Consider the following 19859-nt stretch of genomic DNA (forward strand, 5'->3'; position numbering starts at 1 on the left):
ACTGTTTTCTTTGACCAATTGAAAAACAAACAGGTATTAATGAACAAAATCTAAAAACTCTCAGTCCCAAGTATCATATATATAAACTTCTTATTGGTTTTATTTTCCTAAAAAAATAACATTGTCGAGAGCAAGGGTCAGTTTTCATTGGATGGTGTATTTTTCTAGAAGTAGGGCTTTAGTTTTTCAATTGGTTGGATAAATTTGAGATAATTAAGTTTCGGAGATAAGAATCGATCTTTCAAGAGAGAGAGGGAGAGAGAGAGAGAGAGAGAGAGAGAGGGTGTCATAACCACCCTAGCCATGTATATAGTATTGTGTCGAATTTGGTTCACATTCAAACGTACTTCTATAGTTTGACCGGGAGATATAATATTCTAATTACCTCTAAATGTTTTTACATAATTACAATTTAATCCAGCAATGGATAATTATGGTTGTTATTCAAAAGACGGAGATTTTTTGCATCATTGAGTTGATTATGCAGAGTAGATATTATTGTTTTCCTTGACCAATTGAAAAACAAACAGGTATTAATGAACAAATTCTAAAAACTATCAGTTTAAGTATCATATATATAAACATCATATTGATTTTATTTTCCTAAAAAAAGTATTTTATTAATCAAACACTCTTTTATTCTTATGTCAATATTATGTTAACGGGAATTGTTTGTTGGTCATGCGGCATACATAAAATCTTAAACATGAACGATTTATTATATGTCTATATTCCATTTTATTATGAAATTTATCACACATTATTTTAATATCCGTGCAACGCACGGGCAAGAAAACTAGTATTTTATTAAAAAAAGGAGCATATTACACACATGTACAAACCGTTCGCACAAGCTGTTTCGTATCATTATCATTGTTCTATTGGCTTATATGTTTTCGTATCACTTCTCATGATGATTAACATATTATCTCACATGTTCATATTCTTCTGACAACCCCCAAGTAGGAGTATTAAAAGCTCAATTATAATGAAAACAAAACAATTATGACGACAGAAACATGATATTGCATAAATGTTTACATTAGGACCCTTTCAAAAGAAAACGGTATCAAAAGTACTAACAAATAAAATTCAAACCTCACACATTACCAAAGTTGTCACTCTCAAATCGATTGATAGAGCTTGGTTACGATGTTGCGACAGTGTTTGTTGAAGGGATATAATTTGCCCATGGTTTGTTATTCAGCATTGAGGAAGTCGCGCTATTAACTTACGAAGGTAGGGTGGATCAAATAATGATCGAGAAGGTGGAGATGATTTGGAACTCTAAAAGTAAGATTGATAGTTTTGTTGTCTATGTTTCCTTAGTTATTACTCCCTCCTAACTCTTATCCACTATTTTCTTCCCTATTTTCTTCAAAGATTATTCAGATTTTCTTCTTCTTTCTTATTTTAGAAATCTTTACTCTTATTTTATTCATTTCTTTTTCCTATCACCAAACCCTACTCGACTTTTTTACTCATATTTTATTATTTTCCTTAATATTTTGACCCCACAATTCTTTATTTAATTCCTAATTATTCATCTCTCTCCCCTATCACCAAACCCCACAACCGTTTTACTCCTATTTTATTCTTTTCTTTAATCATTGTGCCCTTAGCAAAAGGAAACAATATGGAGAATAGAAGGGAGTATTATGTAACAAAGAGAGGGTAAATATTACATTTAACCACTTGTACAATAATACAATGTTGAGTTTAACATATTGGTTCTTTTTTTTTTTTAACAGAATTTGCATACAAAATAACACAAAATATTGAAGGATAAGTGAATTGCACTTATTAAAATTGATGTGGCTCAATTGCACATACAAGCAAATCTTTGAGGGTGATTTGCAAACTTTTCCCGATTTTAAAGCGACATAAGAATGACAGATTTGTTGGACGAAGGTTTGCCTCTACCTTGCTAATTAGGCGAACAATTTATCAACAATGTATCATAAAACCAATAGGAGAAAAGCCCAAGCAAAAGCATTTAGATATTAAGTTTTTAATTTTATTTTGATAACTTTATACTTTATAATGAAAATTAACATATTTAAATATATAATACTCCCTCCTATTCTAAATAACTCTCTCTATTTCCTTTTTCGTCTATTCACAATACTCTCCATATTTCCTTATTTGGCAAACATTTATATTTATTTTAATCACCTCACCCCACAACAATACCCCACAATACTCATACTTTATTTTATTTTAATCACTTTACCCCACGATAATCCTTATTTTAATCATCTTACCCCCACAATAATACTTATTTTAATCACACAATACCTTTTCTCTCTCCAAGCTCCTACCCCACTCCAATACTTTATCATATAATACTCCCCTCCCTTAATTTCCGTGCCTCCATGAAAGGGGAGAATTATGTAGAATAGGAGGGAGTAATATCAGGCTATTAAAATAAAAGTATTATTTTATATTTTTTTTAAGTAATTTTGTTGGGCCTTTTGTTATTATGTTAGTCTTACCTAAATACAGGTCTTATAGAACAATTTGTGAATAGAAAAAGGGACGAGGGCTAGCTAACAATGACACCACACAAACCCAACATTAATTATGGGCTTGAATTGAGGCTTAATTGGGTTGGCATTTGATTAAGCTATCTAAAAATAAACCCGACACAAATGACCTGTTTACTAAATTAATTCTAAGAAGATGACACGAAATTAACGGGTTAGGGTTAGGCTTGATGACCCAAGTGGGTCGACATGAACACGCCACAAAATTTAATTGGGTCGGGTTTGGGTTGAAGGGTTTATGACACGTTTACATATGACACGAACACGAACCCAACACGACCCAATTTGTTTGTCAGATCTAGGGCTAATAATTAAAACCAACATTTTTCATACAAGTCATTCTTATATTTCAAGTAACATTAGTATTCATCAGAAATGAGCAAATGTTGTAAAATGTATCGTTCAAAAGGGGCTTTTCGAAATGAATTTTAGAGTAAAATTTATAAGTAGATGAAATCAACTACAATTTGGTCTCACAAGAAGATGAGTTCAAAAAATAAGGATGTGAGGCCATGTTATACAATCTCATACAACCACTATACCAGAGTACCAAATAAGAACATTATAGAAAACAAAAACCCAACACAGCACCGAAAACAGTTTCGAGAAAAACAATGGGGTTGATAAGCACCCTGCGTATTCCATTTAATGTCTGCGTTAAGGGTAAAACAATGTAATATTATATCATAATGCAAGGAGAATCGCTATCACACTGAGACATAATGGATGTTGCGGTTTTAGGGAGCTTCACACAGCCAAAAATTACTCTCGGGTAACCTATTTACAGTTACCGATTGAGGGCCAGCATTAGTGTATCCAAAAATAATGGATATGCTTGCCCAAATGTGTTTCATGTATAGTAACTCGTACGCATAACTATGCTAGGCAGAAGGCACCACGATTCACACGCCATGCAGTAACCATTTTAACTGCAACCCCATCCATTCTGCAGTAAAAACTAGAGCACCTGAGGAGAATGAGTGGACAAACTACTAAAATTCTCAGCTACTTGAATTGTCATCTTCACTGTCACCATCGCCATCACTGTGATCATCATAAAAATAAAAAAAAATAAAATTACAACAATATGAAATAGCACATTTCATCTGACCATCTTCGTGGTAAAGAACACATTAAAGAAACTAGCAGCGTTCTTGCAGAGAACAAAATCTAACACGTAAAAACATACACGGAGTATTTTTAATCTAGTAGTATTAATTTTATAATCCTATCTGCTTCATTAATCCAAAACCGGGTAAGAAAAGGTCTCGCTAGGTTCAACAATTAACCCTAACCCTAGATTTGCGGGATGTTTTGGGTTCGGTTCAGAGACTCAAAGGTTCAGAATTATGGGATCATGAATAGAAAAGCAGGTAGGCTTTACAGGTTGGGTAAACGAGAAGGATCAAGTCAAAACACCAGTAGACAGACAACTGACCCGACTTTGACCAGAAAACAAGTATTGTCATAGAATTTGGAGCAAATTTACCTGTCTTCTGGATATTTAGCTAGCCGTCTAGCATCCAAACCAGTAATATATTTTTGTGCGGCCTGAACATTTTCTGTTGCTGCACATATACGTAAATAAATCCAATGAAAAAGGTTTACAAAGCCAAAAAGGAGCAGCAGTAATCCTCTCTAGCAAATCATATTACCCTTGGCCAACTGGAAAGAATGCAAAGCACATCGTTCTGCAGCAAGTCTAACTGGTGTACTACTGTCCTTCAAACACTCTGCCAATGTCGGACCAAAAATTGAAGCGAGACCCATAATGGCCACAGGATTTTCCTGCATAATTATATAAATGTTCAGTGAGAATTGAGAAATAGCAAAGCAACATCAAGCCAATAAATTATTTTGACAAAACAATGTAATCGTACAATTTTCTGGTCACTCAAATCAGGTCATTATATGTTCAGATCATCATTTTGGGTGTGATGTTATCGGGTTGTTTTGATTTTCGGACAAGTAGTTAGGAGTCAGTTAATTGAGGCATTTTCTGGTCGGATTCGGCGTCATGGCTATTAAGGTTTTTCATCTTCCATTCATGTCAATATGAGTCTGGCCTACTTTGGATTGTTCTTTTCGATCAGGATCACGTCTAGGTAGGGGTAAGTTTGGGTACCTTAGCAGCAGCCTTGAGTGCAGATAATGCCCGTCGCCTAACTTCACTAGAATCGTCTCGTAACGCTGAAACTATGGAAGAAACAGTTTGTACAAGCAAAGCACTATTCAGAGGCTCGCTTTGAATTTGATAGAGGAGATATCTTCCAAGTGCTTTGGTTGAGCTCTCACGTACAGGGAACTGTATTTGAACGAATAAACAGGATAGAAGCAACAACATCAGAGCCTTAATCCCAAAATGATAGAAGAGCAAAATAAACAGGATAGAAGAGCAAAATCAAAAAAAGGAAAGCATTATGAGGCATTACATAACAGGAAAACCATAATGCAAAGGATCAACTGCATCCATCCAAGGGAATTAATGGTTTTATGACTTAAATACTACTGCATATTGAACCTATTTTGGTCATGCACTAATAAATCCCTTGGAAATTGGAATATATGAGCCTTGATAATATGGTTTTCATAAAAAATCGGATTACAAAGCACTGAGCAATTGTCGTCTATTTGGTACCTTATCATCCTTTAGCTTGTCTTTTAATAGAGAGATTAAAGTTGGCAAGTAAGATGATTCGCAAACTCTTGATGGGGAGTGCCTAAGCATGGATGATATAGTGAGTACTGAACCATGTCTCGCAGTCCAACTAGAGGACACTGCTAAATCTAATTGTTCCTCAAGTAGGATCTCCAGCTGACTTTCATCAATATACTGTAATCAAAGAAAGAAGATCAGAAGTTTGACATTACAAAATCTAAGGTATTGTACAAGGAGAGTTACAAGCATTGCAGACCTCAGATGTAATCCCCAATATGCTAGCAACAGAAGCACGAACTTGGTCATCTTCATGGTCAATCAAATTCTTTAGTACATCATAGACACGGGTTCTAACAGCCACGCTGACACTCTTTCCCGCATGCTTTACTACCCCTCTTAATGCAGTTAGAACTGCTTCTCTTACACCTCCGTCAGATGCCTGAAAAATTATTGTTATTCAACAATTAACAAAAAATGGCAATAATGTCAAAAATAAATGAAAAGCGCAAAATGTAAACACAGGTTGTTGCATAGGGTCGTGACGTCGTCTTATCATAACAGATCCACTAATAATCAGATCAATTAAAAAAGTCCATGAATATATATTAACATGATCTATATAATGACGATGATACGTATTCAAGTTAAGAAATTCTCAACATAAATATGACCGTCACCATTATAAAAATATTAGGTTGTCAATAAAAATACTTAAATATGATCTATATAATGACGATGATACGTATTCGTATTCTAAACTGAGTATAATCCCATTTGACGATTTGAGGCCAAAGTCCAAATAACCTATGTTACTCCGACACTTCACCTAACTGCCGTGTCGCGTGTCCGACACGTCCGACACGACACGACACTTCAATTTAGACCACAAAACAGGAAAATTCACCCAAAATAGCCGTGTCCGACACGCCGACACGTGTCGGCGTGTCTAAGTAACACAGCAAATAACATAATAAAACATTAACATATGCAATCAAAAATTCTTTTTAAAAATTATATATTCAGTTTTTCACTCCCTCCTTTTTCTGAAGATAGCCCCATAAGATTATGGCACCAATTTTAGGGAACTGAAAATTTTACCATTCAACCCTTGCTATACCTTTAAACCTCTCCTCCTATTTACTGTCAAACAATATACCCGCCACCACAAAATTCCTCATCTCCACCCATCTCTCTCTCTTCACCATCACCACCGCCATACCCTCTCCTTTACACCCCTAAACTCCACCCCACATCCCTTCCCCCCATCACCACCACCCCAAGTCCCCAATCGTGGCACCACCATCCTCGTCCGACTCTGTCCCTTCTCTCAATCTTCCTCTCCACAGTCACCGCTCTCATCCTTAGCCTGGTCCATCACAGCCACCATCCGCAAAAGCATCATGGAGATGTGAAGGTGCAGATGTATGGTGGTGCGTAGTGGTGGAGGTGGCGCACCAACCACCGGGTCCAACTAGATCTGGGATAGCAGCGGTGCGACTGGTGGTTGTTGGGAGTAGTCAGGCATTAGGGTGATCACTGGTAGTTATTAGGATGGGGCGGGGTCGGGTAACTAAGGGAGAGATTAGGAGTAATGAATTTAATGATCTTGATTCTGAATCCATTTTTGAAATAATGGTCAAAAATAAAATATTTGTCGTTTTGGGTCGGTTTTGAAAATATTTGTCAAAATGGTGTCCATGTAGGCTCGGGATTTCTGGACCTAAAACACGCCACTACCAATGGCGTGTTTATAATGAGTAGGGAAAGAAACTTCATTAAAAAATGGACTAAAACAAACACGCCATTGGGAATGGCGGGTTTCGGAGGGGAAACACGCCACCCCCTATGGCGTGTCTTATGTAAATTTAATTTTTTTTTTTTATTTTTTTTAAGTTCAGTCAGTTGAGGAAAAAAATGGTTGTAAAGACACGCCACTGCTAATGGCGTGTTTCCTTCACAAAACACGCCATTAGTAATGGCGTATTTCAGGTCTAGAAATCCCGAGCCTACGTGGACACCATTTTGACAAATATTTTCAAAACCGACCCAAAACGACAAATATTTTATTTTTGACCATTATTTCATAAATGGACTCCTTGATTCTTGAGTTTAATTATGTTCTTTTAAGTTGGGTAATGGGGAGAATTAGTGACTTTAATTGATCATATTAGGTGTAATTACGATTAACTATATCTCATAATGAGGGGCATTTTCTGTAATTAAAATCTTTTGAAAGGATAGAATGGTAATTTTTGACATGAAAAGTTGCTAAAAATGGAATGGGGCTAAATGAACAAAATTTCCAAGAAGGGAAAGTACAAGGAAAAGGAGGGAATGATATGAGGATCCTAAAAGTGTGTGTTAATCGGCTCGGAGGACGGAGACTAAGAAAAGTCAAATTGGAAGAATAATCCATTACCGAGCGAGTAAGATTTTTACTCATTTACACGTTGGACTATCATCATTTTGGGCTCCTCTTCCACACTATAAAACACTAGACACAACAGTTACTAAAACGAAAATTACCTGTAGGCTAGATAACAGATCACTAACTAATGGATCAACCCTGCTGCTAAGAGCACTGAGTTTCCCGAGCGCCAGTGCAGCACTTGAACGAACAGTCCTGGAGTAAACAGTTGAGATAAATGAACAAAAGACGTCCAGGGTCCAGCTTTATAAAGAAAATGCAAAATTGATTGCTATCAGAAACAAACCGTGTGTTATCTTGTAGACATTTGATGAAAGTTGTTTGTAGCTGTGGTAGAAAAGGTTTGAGGGCCATACCACCCTTCTTAATCATGATAGTCAATGTTGACAAAATGGCACTTTTCACCTGCCAAGGAAACCGATCACCTATGATTCGAATGAGAGGTCTGCAGTAACAAAATCAAATTCGTCACACAGCCTGGCATTTCTATCTCCAATGCATTGTCAGAAACATTATAAACCCTACATAATAAGACAAATGAAACAAGCAGACAAAGCACCACAGCAAAAATCACTATATTGTTGCTCCCTTCAAACAAATGATGGCCAATATTGATTTACTTCCAACTCTACAAGTTCCACAGTCAATTTGATAGCCCCAGATCTATTGCTCATGCAGAAAAGAAAATACTGCTTGACTCATCGCACAAACAGAGGTGACAAGTTTCCAGTGTAATATAGAAATAACATAAAACTGAAGACAAAACTGTTAAAGCAGATGCAAATTTTCAACCTATACCTCTCAAAATTTAGAATCAAAAGGTTCTCGATTGACTAAGATATGCAATTATGACAAAAAAAAAAATACCCGGTAATTGGAATAACAAACTCCTTAAGTGCTTGTTCACTGGTCACTTCAATCAATTCTCCAAGACCCAGGGCCGCTTGTTCCCTCAACTCAGCAGATCCGCTTATTAGACCCTGATAGTGCAACGGAAGCAAATTTTGATCAAATTGGAAATTGATCAAACATGTTCTCTAGGCTGCCGATAAGATATGCAAATAGCCATCAAGAAACTACTATTATGCTGCCATAATGACAACAAATGGCCCTACCACATAATGATTCTACACTATACTATTAACATATACATTTATTTAACACTACGCTACCCAGGCTATTTAGCTATTCACTATCAGTAACAATCTCGAGGATGTATTCTACCAAGTATTTCAAAATTCACTACATGTCTACATCAAACTTTATATATAAAATCATATCAAGCAAGTGAACAAGATAAAAGAGGTGTGCATAATTTTATAGTTCAAATTGTGACAGCTCATGCTACCATTGGCCACTTACATGTATACTCAGAAAAACAGGTAGACAGTTTTATGATACAAGGGGGGACAACATTTACAAAGGACATCTAATTTTGACAACTCACAAACAACCGGGAAGCTACAATACAAACGCTCGAAGATGTGCTAATGTAAAAAAACATATTAAAATAGCAAGAGACATCAGGATACCTGAAGAAAGATTGGAAGTACGGGCTGGAGAGCTTTCCGGAGACAGAAACCAGGCACCAGAACTGGTCCTCCCTGAACAATTAGATAAATCACCATATAACCAAAGTCAACCATCAATCGCTATCACAGTAAAATGTGGTGACATCATGCAAATGCAAGAACAGTGGAATCAACTCACCTTCTTCTTTCTGCGCTCCTTATCTCTAGCTGTAGACACAGCATCACGAACCAACTTTATGTAACTTGGAAGTACTTCCTTAGGAAGAGAGCTGACAACGCATGATAATGCTTCCCAGGCAGCCTGTATAATAAAAGATTTAGAAACAGTTTGGTATAAAGAAGTCAAACTGCAAAGAAGGTAAGGTGAAGATCCTACCAAAACAGTGTCAGGATCTGAATCACTAAGCAGCACCACCAAGGTCGATATCATATCGGGAGCTTCGTCATCCAAGTATAGCTTGCTGTTCTTAAATAGATAGCCAATAAGGTATGAAGAACTCTTCCTGATTGAAGACTGCAGGGAAGAGCATGAAGAATAAGAATGGAATCTTCGATTAATTTACTCTATACGAGTTCGGAAGTTGCAAGACATACTTTACTGTCACCAGAGCCTTTAACAAGTTCCGATATCAAAGATTCAATTCCTTCATCGTCAATGACCGATACAACAGTTTCTGCAGCCTTCTTTGATAAATCACGGACTTCCTATAACATTCAAGGACACAATAACAGTTAAACCTGTCAAACGGGTCGGGTGGGTCAGAATACGGATTTGGTCGAATATGGGTCAGGTCAAATACAGGTCAGGTTATACGGGTCGGGTTAGAGTCTTACGGGTCAAAAAAGTTTCCACCGCCTTTTTTTTAACCATTTTAAAAATTGAAAAAATACTTTTTTAAAAATTAAAGCATATTTAAAATTAACATTTAATTATATTAAATTAAATTAAATGGTTACATAAATTATATTGACACAATTATACAAATTAAGTTATTTTAATAATTATTTTATTATTCAAGGTTAACAACAACAACAACAACAATTATATTGACACAGTTATACAAATTAAGTTATTTTAATAATTATTTTATTATTCAACAACAACAACAACAATCGGCTGACATGAATCATCCTTTAGAACCGTCCATGGGTGCACGCACACCTCAAAATGCGAAAAAATTGAAAAGAAAAATTGAAAAGCAAAAGGGGAGTGAAACATAAAACAAAAGCCAGGTAAACTTATAGGTTTTAAAATCGAAGTCCGGATTCTTTTATAAAAACTTAGAATTTAAATCGAGAATAAAGATTAAAACGATTTTGAATAACGAAGTAAGACTTGAGGGTCTGGAATACCTTAAAAGTGAACCAAGTATTAATATATAAGAAAATTGTTGGTAAAAAGGTGTACTAAATCCGAAAAGAAAAAAGAAAATTTTAAAAATTAAATAAAAACATTAAATATTTCATATAACGTCAAATACTAAAAATCCACATGTATCATTGCTCTCTGTTTGCCCTCTCCGTAAATTAAAGTACTAAAACTAACAGGTCATTTATAATATATAAATGTTACTCCATAATATTTTAATAAAATTCTTCATTTATCTTTGACCAAAGTCCTAACGTGTTGGCCTGTTCGGGTCGGGTTTCGACCCTAAATTAACAGGTCATTTAGGGTTCGGGTCGAGCAGGCTGCGGGTCGAGATTTTTGGGTTGACCCTGGAAAAAAACGGGTCAGTTCAAAATTTGACAGGTATAATAACAGTTCATCAAATACGGAACGGCTTATAAACACTATTCAACTATGGAGTATATCACAGGTTATCAATTGTTAAGATTCCCTCCCTCTAGTTTCTCCAAAGTAAGGGAATGTACAAAAGAATCAAGCATACCACATTGCTATCACCCATTGCTGAAAGCAAGGCAGGAAGAACGGTAGAAAGGTGGGAATTAAGACCGGCACCAGCAACATCCGCCAAAGCTCCAAGAGCATGTGCATTGAATTCACTGAAACATCGAAGAGTAAAACAAACAAGTCAAACACATAACCTTGGAAATAAACATGGAAGACACATAAATAAGCTACACATACCTAAGAGGAAGCTGAACTAGCTTGGGTAAGATGTGAGGTAAGACTGCTGTAGTTCTCACACTGCATCAACCGAAATGAGGGGAAAGAATCAAGTACAGCTGAAGGTATGATAACATAATTTGCAATGTAACATGAAGAGCAAAAAAAAGACCTCAAAATTTGTTTGAGACCATCTAGTGCAGTATCAGAAGTCTCATCATCTTCCAAGGCATGCAAAAGGGTGGGAACAATTTCATCAATGGCTTGAAGTCCAGCACTCTGAGAAGTATAGTAAAGTGTTAGAAACTTCCAACTTTTTTAAAGTAGATATGACTCCGAAGTAAAGAAAGATAGGATAAAGAATCAAAATAAACCTTATACAGCGTGCTAAATGCCAAGCCTGCTGATTCACGGACCTCAGGCATACTGTTACAAAAGACAGCTGGTCAACATTATAAAATACCGAGGAAAAAAGATAAGAAGTAACATCTCTATCAGAAAAGGTAAATCAATCACTTTAAAGCGATACAGACTACCCAAAATTCAATTTGAACTTCGACGAATAGATATAAATTTAGAAACCTATCACAAAGCGCATCTCGAATTGTAGGTATAAGCTCATTCATGAAACTCAATAACTGACTCCTTCCAGCACATGCCATCACCTCGCTAAGACCAATGCATACACCCTGTACAAGATATAAGCACAAAGTAAGATTCAACAGGTTTGTTCATCGATGAAAATATAATGGGGTAGTCAAAGTCATCAACGAAAACTCAGCCCAGATATAGCATTTAAAATAAAACACAAGATGAGTTGAAGCAGTTTCATTCAGAAGTATGAGTACTTTCCACTTTTCCAGTAAATATAATATGCGAAGAAAGACTAATCTAGCGACTTCCGTGAAACAATTGTACATCAGCTTTGTTAGATACAAATGTAAAGTAGTGACTCAAGCAATGAAATGTTTTATATATGTTGACAGCGAGGTAGTTTCCTTGATAGAGAGAGTGACATGTCGCTCTTTAAGCTTCAGCTAGGCGGCTATCCACTTTGAAAAGATAATACATAGTACTATATATCATCAGGTGCAGAAATTGAGACAAAAAAGCAAGTGCCTTGTTATCATGAGTACTTATGAAAGTTTTTAGTGGTGTACTTCATTCTAAGGTGGTTCTTTGTTTCTCTACACTGTTTCTTCTCTCTACTACTTTCTCCATTCATAATCGTCCATTTGCACTTTAATTTTGAGTGGGACCATCAAAAACACTTCAGAACAACATATTACAAACTCTATGTTGTTCAAAACTGAGGAGGTTAGCAAATAATAAAGTTCATCAATATGCGCCCTTTTAGGCATGCAATTATGACACCTGACCTTGGACTCTATTTATTTATGGCATTAGATAACGTTCTGCGACATATGTAGTCTTCATGCATTGGGTTGGGTCACAGTAAGGGACTTTCAGCACCTAGGGCTCCCCACACAAGCTCACTTCCCACTTCTCAAACCATGGCATCTAACACCATTAATTTTGTACAAGCAGTAAACGAAAAAAAAAAGTTTACCGTAAACTACAGGGAGTCTTGTTAAAGGACTTTTGCAAATTAACATGCTGCTAATTAAATAAGTTAAAACACAATTGGGGGTCGTTTGGTTCAACAAGTTGGAATGGAATGGAATGGAATGGAATGGAGTTTGATAGTATGGTGGTATTGGGTTCTAAATCCATACTTGCAAAATCTTGTTTGGTTCATCATAAGTTATAGAAGGGTGGGAATGGAGTTTGAAACCAAGGGGGAAAGGTGGGTATGGGATTCCAAGGGGTTGGGGTGGAGTTAGAATCCATTGGGTATCTAACTCCATTCCAAATCACCCCAACCAAACAATGGAATGGACTAAATCCATTCCATTCCATTCCAATATACCCAACCAAACACCCTTGGAGATTTTTCACAAGTCCAAGTCCACGGAAATCATAGAAATAAGAGTAAGAGGTACATGCAGGACCAGAAAAAGTTCCGTACTTGTCTTCTGCCAGAATCAGGATCTTTTAATCCACGGGATAAGATGGGGATAATCAGAGGGAGTACCCTTTCACCAAGTTTCCTAACGAGCTCGCCTAATGACCGGGCAGCAACCTAGAAGACAAAATAAAGACAAGAGCAGCAGCAATACATTAAAAAAAAATTAAAAATAGGAGGAAGAGGCAATTGTGCATACTAAGAAACATAGCTACCTGCCGTCTCTCATTAGATGGTGATGCAAGTGAAGATATTAACGTATCCATCAGAACCGGCATAATTTCCTTCAGGGTCTTGGGAGTGTTTGCTACAATGGTCTTCCACACATGTAACGCTGCCTATTAATGAATGAGAGAAATATCAGAAGCTTAGTATCCAATTACAGTAGCTTGGCCAAAATTAAGATTGACAGAAGAATACAGCATTGTGTTCAACATAAGCATGTATGGCTACCTGACGCACTGATACACTAACATCAGTCCGAACCATGTACAATGCAGCGAGTACTTCATTTCGTTTCTCTTTACCAAGAACCTCAATAATAGCACGGCCTTGTGCTTCCGTACTTGCCCCTTCATCATCACTACCTCCCTCAAGCAACGCTTTCCCAGAAGTTCCAGCAACCTACAGAATGGTTACCTTATTAGTCTAGATAGGACAATGGCGGAAAACACTGAGAAAGAATCACAACTATAAAGAACCACTCATCCACTTGAAAAGAAGAAAAAGAAGTGAATTAAATGCATCGTAATAGAAGACCTTGAACAGCAAATCTCCCAGCAGTTCCACAGAACTCTGCCTAATACGCCAACTATCATTGAAAATTCCATCCTCAACAGCAGGAAGTAGCAAAGGTAATGACCTGAAGAATACAGAGCAAAATAAGAATGGCAAACAGCAAAAGAAAAAAAAAATGGCTTCAATTTAGACATGATTTGAGCAAAATAGCCATGTTCAATTGCTATATAATTGCTACACCTACTGTACTTAAAATTATGTCACTCAGTGTAATAGGGGATGAGTTAGAACCACGAAAAAATTCCCTGCACAGAGCACGGCTTTCAGTATAAAGTTACATGGCCCTGATTCTCAAACCAATAATAGGATAAAGAAGTTGACATCCATACACATTTGAAAGGTAAAAAGAAAAACCCAATAAAAAGAATTACGTTGCTGCATAATGCTCAACAAGAACATGTCCAGCACTAAGGGCCGCATCACGGACAGATTCATTCTCATCAGCAAGACCTAGATTAATAAATGACCCAAACTAGTTAGTGAACTCAGCCAAAGCATATGCCCGAGGATAAGCAGCCAAGAAATTATCAAGAGTCTGATATCAAGTTCCCCAAAATCAACTAACCATCAAGAATAGCCGGTAACACCTGCTGTAGATAGTTTTGAAATTGGACACCCAAAGACCTTGGCAAATACTGCAGGTGAATGGAAAATTAGAGCACAACCAAACGGATAATTATCCATCCAAATATATTCTATGATAGGTAATACCTTGAATACAGTCAAATACCCTTCTCGAACATGAGCCTTTTGGTGGGAACAATTTCTTATAATATCAGGAAGGAGTTGTTCAAAGTAACCAATGCCAAGTGCAGCCAAAACCTGGCAACAGACAACATAGAATTACTTCAGCATCAACAATACCAATGAATAGAGAAATTTGTACGCATCAGTAGGCTGAACTAGTGGATTGTTTAGTTGTAATTCGTGAAACATTACATGTGAAGCGTCACATGTAATAATCGGATTTTACAAAAATAATATACTACACTACAAGGGCTGGACTATTTTTGAATATGTCCTCTTTCTGTACAAAGAAGTTACATCTTTGGTGCTTCAATAACCAACTTCATGATATTAACTCTTATTATTAAATCATGCAGCATCCCAAGTAAACTGTAGAATTTAGACATACACTTTCTAGCTCAGTAAAGAGATATACACAGCAGATAGAATTAAGCCAAATCATTCAGCAAATATTCGATGATCAAGCAAAGATTTATAGAAATTGAGTATCATTGCATTTCAGATGAAAGGCAAAACAGTTAAAGAAGAGGCTAGCTAATATTGCACATTGAAGCAGACAAGAGAAATCTCAAACACCAATATAGTTCTATCAAACCTACACTATTCTATCTAAGGCTTATGGACTTCGACATATAAATTATTATAAAATTGACAAAATACCTTAGTGTTACTTGATTTTCTGATAAACTACCGTTTTTTTGGGCATTATGCTACCTTTTATATTTACCCTTTTATGTCGAAAGTTACCAAAGAGCATATTCCAGCAAAAAGTCAAAAATGCAGCGTCGACTGTCCAAAATCTCCCAATTACAGGGGTAACTTTGTAATTTGCCATTTTTATGCAAACTAATTTACTCTAAAATAACATGCTTAAAAACCATGAACCATCAACTACAACTATATGCCTAATAGGACTCTGTTCTTTTTTTCATCACATTTAAATCAGTTTAAACAATAACCCTTGCATGAATTAATGGAAAATGAAATTGGGTACGACTGTTTGAGCTAGAAAAAATGTCGAAAAACGAAATGGGGGATTGATTTGAAGAAAATGTGTTTTGAGGGAAAATTTAGGCAGAGCTAAATATGGAAAAAGGTGAATTTGTGGTCAAACTGAATTTGGTAAAATAAGAGAAAAATAGAAGCTCCTTGTGTCATTCGGAAACGACCTCTTTATGTGGCTACCAGAAGGGTAAAGCTGCGTACATCTGATCCCCCTTACCCCACAATTTGTGGAAGCCCTTGAGGCATTGAGGTAATGATAAAGTAACGAGAGAAATAGAAAGTAAATGGGAAAGCTGAATTTGGAGTAAAAATTAGAAAATTAGTACATTAATTGAATATTTGGAGTGTAAAAAAGAAGGTGAATGAGAATGAGGTAAATAGTAATAATCTACAAATTTAATTAAACATTTTTAACTTCAAAATATAAACCATAATGCTCTTACTTTTTTTATTTTGCTGATTTTCCCACATAATTTTTTTTTTTTGGTAGAATGTGAAATTCTCATTAAGCACACGCTGAACCAAATACAACAAGTCACTATAAGTTACACGCACTTCCATTGTTGTCCTATGGAAGTGCGTGTAACTTATAGTGACTTGTTGTATTCGGTTCAGCGTGTGCTTAATGAGAATTTCACATTCTACCAACAAAAAAAATGTGGGAAAATCAGCAAAATAAAAAAATAAGAGCATTTGAAGCAAATAACAAAGAAAATAGAAGTGGAAAAATTAGACTGGGAAATTAGTATAAGAAGGTGAACTGGAAGAAAAAGAGAGAAAATGGATTTGGGAGGAAGAAAGGAAGAAAATGACAAAATTAACCCTTAAAATCAGACTATGGCAAGTTGAAGATGGAATGTTGACTAAACTGGCCGGCATTTGTTGCTTGGTAGTTCAACAAACAGTTGAAAGCTAAAGGGTAGAAGAGAGCGAGAGAAGAAAAGAAATCGGTAGCATCTGACAAAATAGCCTAAAAGCCATAATAAATTCACCAATCTTTTCTACGAGACAAACAAATATACAGGGACTGCTGACAACGCCAACCCTTTCCCCACTTTATTTAATCCCTTTCCCATGAGAAAAATATGCATTAATGGAAAGCAATGGAGAACAATTATGCCTCCAATCCACACACAAACTACCCATGGCTCACAAATATGAGCGGGGAACTTTGAAATATGGGAAGTTTAGTGCGGATTGGAGGAAGTAACATTTTAATACACTTGGAGAGGATCCCACCTCACTCAATCCCTGAGCTGCACCAGAGCGTTCAACATTACTGCCATCAGATTTGAGTGTCTCTAAGAGCCAAGGAACAAGATCTGGAAAGTTCTCTTCACCCATTCCTTTGATAAGTGACCCGATTGCCCTGGCAGCAACCGATCGAACTTCTGGTATAGGATCAAGAAGAACCTGTGTGTGTAACAACAGGCCAGATGTAAGTGTTGGCAGCAACTGACTCTTCCAGACTGACCAATGCAGAAGTGCTAAATCTAAAATAAATGTTTGAATAAACTATTTTTTGCCAAGATAATCTATGCTGAACTGCAGATAACCTTTTTCACTTCAGGAAGGAGTAAGCTTGTATAAGGTATCATATCATTGGGCTCTGTTACTAAAGAGCACATATTCCCAACAATTTGGGCAGCTTTCTTCTTAGTTTCAGCACTCCTTTCCCTTAAACCTCTATGAACAATTGGTACAAGAAGGGCAAGCGAAGGAGCATCGATTGAGTTCACAAAAGTAGTCTGCAAAAACGTTTTTTGAATATCAGAGAATAGTAAAAACCAGATATAGGAAAGCACGGCGATAAGCAGAGAGCTTTACTTGGAGAAGTGTATCCAGAGCATATTTTGTATGATCATTCGGATCAGTAAGTGCTGTCAACAGAGTAGGAACTAGGGACGCAATTTCAGGATTCTTTATAACCTCTCCAACCTGAAGAGAGAACAGACTGCTAAGTTTTGGGCAAGCACGAGCAATGAAAAAAAGTGTGAAAAAAAATTCACCTGCTGAAGTGCCGTCTGTCCTGCTGACTGAACCTTCGGATGGGTATCCGTCAGCACCTGTTACCACAGAAAACACACTTTATAACAACGTTAGCCATATTCTAAAATAAATACTCCCTCCATCCCATTTATATATCCGCATATGAAATTAGTGGTCATACGACGTCGACCTTAACCAAATGTTTTTCACAATATACAATAGTAACAAATTTTATACTATATCTCTAACTATATTTGGAGAAATTAATGGTCAAAGTTGACGCAGATTGACCATCAAACTCTATTTGGTAACAATAAATGTAAGATGGAAGTAGGGCCATGCAAAAATTAAGAAAAGCACAAACCTCCGTTAGCTTAGGTACAATCTTGGGTAGGCATTGTGATAACTGTTGAGGAGCGCAGTACGCCATTGCACCAAGTAGTTGCACACTACTTTGCTTAGTACGCCAAGCTTTATCTTCAAGACCCTGTGAAGATCCAGCAACAACAAGATATAATCACGCGGCACGAGAAGTTGTGATTAATACAAGACTACAATATAAGAACAGTATATTATTTTATCTATCTATACAATGAAGATGTAGCTCCTGTTCCTCAAGCCAAGATCAAAACTGTGATAAGTTATATATGGTGACGACTGACAACATAGAACCAGGAAAGAAAAAGTCACACAGAAGAATACACAAAGGTAAACACTTAATATATCATGTCATTTGAGAAACTATAAAAGTTGTTACATACTAGCTGAGTATAGTAAAAGAACTGCAATGACTAATCTGAATAGAGCATGACCATGACAAATTCCTCAAAACATAAGATCAAAGCAGTAAACATGTTATTTCCTTTACACAGGTCAAATGAAAGAGCAAACAAAAACAAGTACCCGTAGTAATGAAGGAAGGACGAGCTTAACCCCTTGAGCAGTAAGGTTTGCCATCATTGCACGAGCAGCGCACTCAGCTGCCTCACGAACAGCAGTAACTTGATCAGAAAAAGACACCAGAATCAAAGGTAACATTTGAATCACGTATCTGAGCACAAAAAAGAGTGTCACAAAAACAAAAATAAAGAACTTTTTGAGTTTATATCGGAACATACCAAACTAGTGATCCTTCAAAATACAATAAACATAAAATACTTACGGTTCAAATAGTTTTCCAAGCTTCTCACATAGACACTCAAATCCAAGAAGTGCTCCCTCACGACACTTTGCTGAGGCTCTGAAATGTGAGGATTATTATAACAGCTATCAATAGAGGCACAATACATTCATAAAGAAATTCAGTAATCAACACTGCAACTCCGGATATCAGCAGGCAATTAAAGTGCTATCATATGCATAAGTTCAGTGTTAAGAAGCTTAGATCTGCCGGCTACTTTAGACGATGGTGGAGACCATACATAAAATTATAAAATATCATGCACAATAGAGTCCACATGAAAAAGTTAATGAGTGTTGATTTGCAAACGACACTAGAGCTTGAAGTCTACACAATTTCAAAAAGAGATGGCTTCACAGTAACACACTTTGCCTCAAAGTTCCTACTATGCACTCTTTGAAATTGTGAAGGGGGTTGATTCTTTTACTAATTTTGAAGTAGTTGATTAATTAATAAACCAAAAGGGCAGATGATAGAGGTACGAGGAATACAGATTTAGAATTAAATAGCACTTACAGTGTAAATAACAAAGCTTTACATAGTGATCATTCACCAGTTGAGATCATGTTTGGTCAGCAGGTACCTAGAGTTGCTAGTTTTAAATTCCTCAAATGTTGGGCTACATCTTTTGAGGCCTTGGTTTCTCAAACTTGGCAGGCTATCAATAATGGAATTTATGGTTCTGCTTTGTATTGCTTTTTTGAGAGATTGAAAGTAGTTAAGTAGAAGCTGAAAAATATTTATTAACTGCATTACTCTAGAATCTCTGATAGGGTAAAGGAGTGTAAGGGGCAGCTTTCAGCTTCCTACAGGGGCTTAATATCTTCTCCTACTGATCAGTCTCTTGCTCTCGTTAGCAAATTTTATCTCCCGAAAAA

General features: G+C 36.4%; 1 protein-coding gene across 1 annotated transcript in view; it reads right to left on the reverse strand.

Annotated features, from left to right (window-relative positions):
- Positions 1–3146: 3146 nt before the first annotated feature.
- LOC141642806 (protein ILITYHIA) overlaps positions 3147–19859 on the reverse strand; it is a 41756-nt gene continuing 25043 nt past the window's right edge. The window contains exons 29-60 of the mRNA XM_074451748.1: positions 18964–19041; positions 18705–18852; positions 18166–18288; positions 17822–17878; positions 17640–17750; positions 17369–17560; positions 17052–17225; positions 14772–14882; positions 14626–14695; positions 14432–14510; positions 14022–14124; positions 13716–13886; positions 13478–13600; positions 13266–13379; positions 11819–11925; positions 11611–11662; positions 11409–11515; positions 11258–11317; positions 11058–11172; positions 9760–9870; positions 9542–9679; positions 9344–9466; positions 9166–9237; positions 8501–8613; positions 7920–8078; positions 7732–7828; positions 5462–5644; positions 5185–5379; positions 4672–4851; positions 4202–4334; positions 4036–4114; positions 3147–3590 (exon numbers count right to left, since the gene is read on the reverse strand). Coding sequence (XP_074307849.1) covers positions 3548–3590; positions 4036–4114; positions 4202–4334; positions 4672–4851; positions 5185–5379; positions 5462–5644; positions 7732–7828; positions 7920–8078; positions 8501–8613; positions 9166–9237; positions 9344–9466; positions 9542–9679; positions 9760–9870; positions 11058–11172; positions 11258–11317; positions 11409–11515; positions 11611–11662; positions 11819–11925; positions 13266–13379; positions 13478–13600; positions 13716–13886; positions 14022–14124; positions 14432–14510; positions 14626–14695; positions 14772–14882; positions 17052–17225; positions 17369–17560; positions 17640–17750; positions 17822–17878; positions 18166–18288; positions 18705–18852; positions 18964–19041 — 3721 coding nt within the window. The 3' untranslated portion in view covers positions 3147–3547. The remainder of the gene's footprint in view (positions 3591–4035; positions 4115–4201; positions 4335–4671; positions 4852–5184; positions 5380–5461; positions 5645–7731; positions 7829–7919; positions 8079–8500; positions 8614–9165; positions 9238–9343; positions 9467–9541; positions 9680–9759; positions 9871–11057; positions 11173–11257; positions 11318–11408; positions 11516–11610; positions 11663–11818; positions 11926–13265; positions 13380–13477; positions 13601–13715; positions 13887–14021; positions 14125–14431; positions 14511–14625; positions 14696–14771; positions 14883–17051; positions 17226–17368; positions 17561–17639; positions 17751–17821; positions 17879–18165; positions 18289–18704; positions 18853–18963; positions 19042–19859) is intronic.

Source organism: Silene latifolia, chromosome 2 (assembly GCF_048544455.1).
Source record: "Silene latifolia isolate original U9 population chromosome 2, ASM4854445v1, whole genome shotgun sequence".
In the NCBI taxonomy this organism is placed as follows: Eukaryota; Viridiplantae; Streptophyta; class Magnoliopsida; order Caryophyllales; family Caryophyllaceae; genus Silene; species Silene latifolia.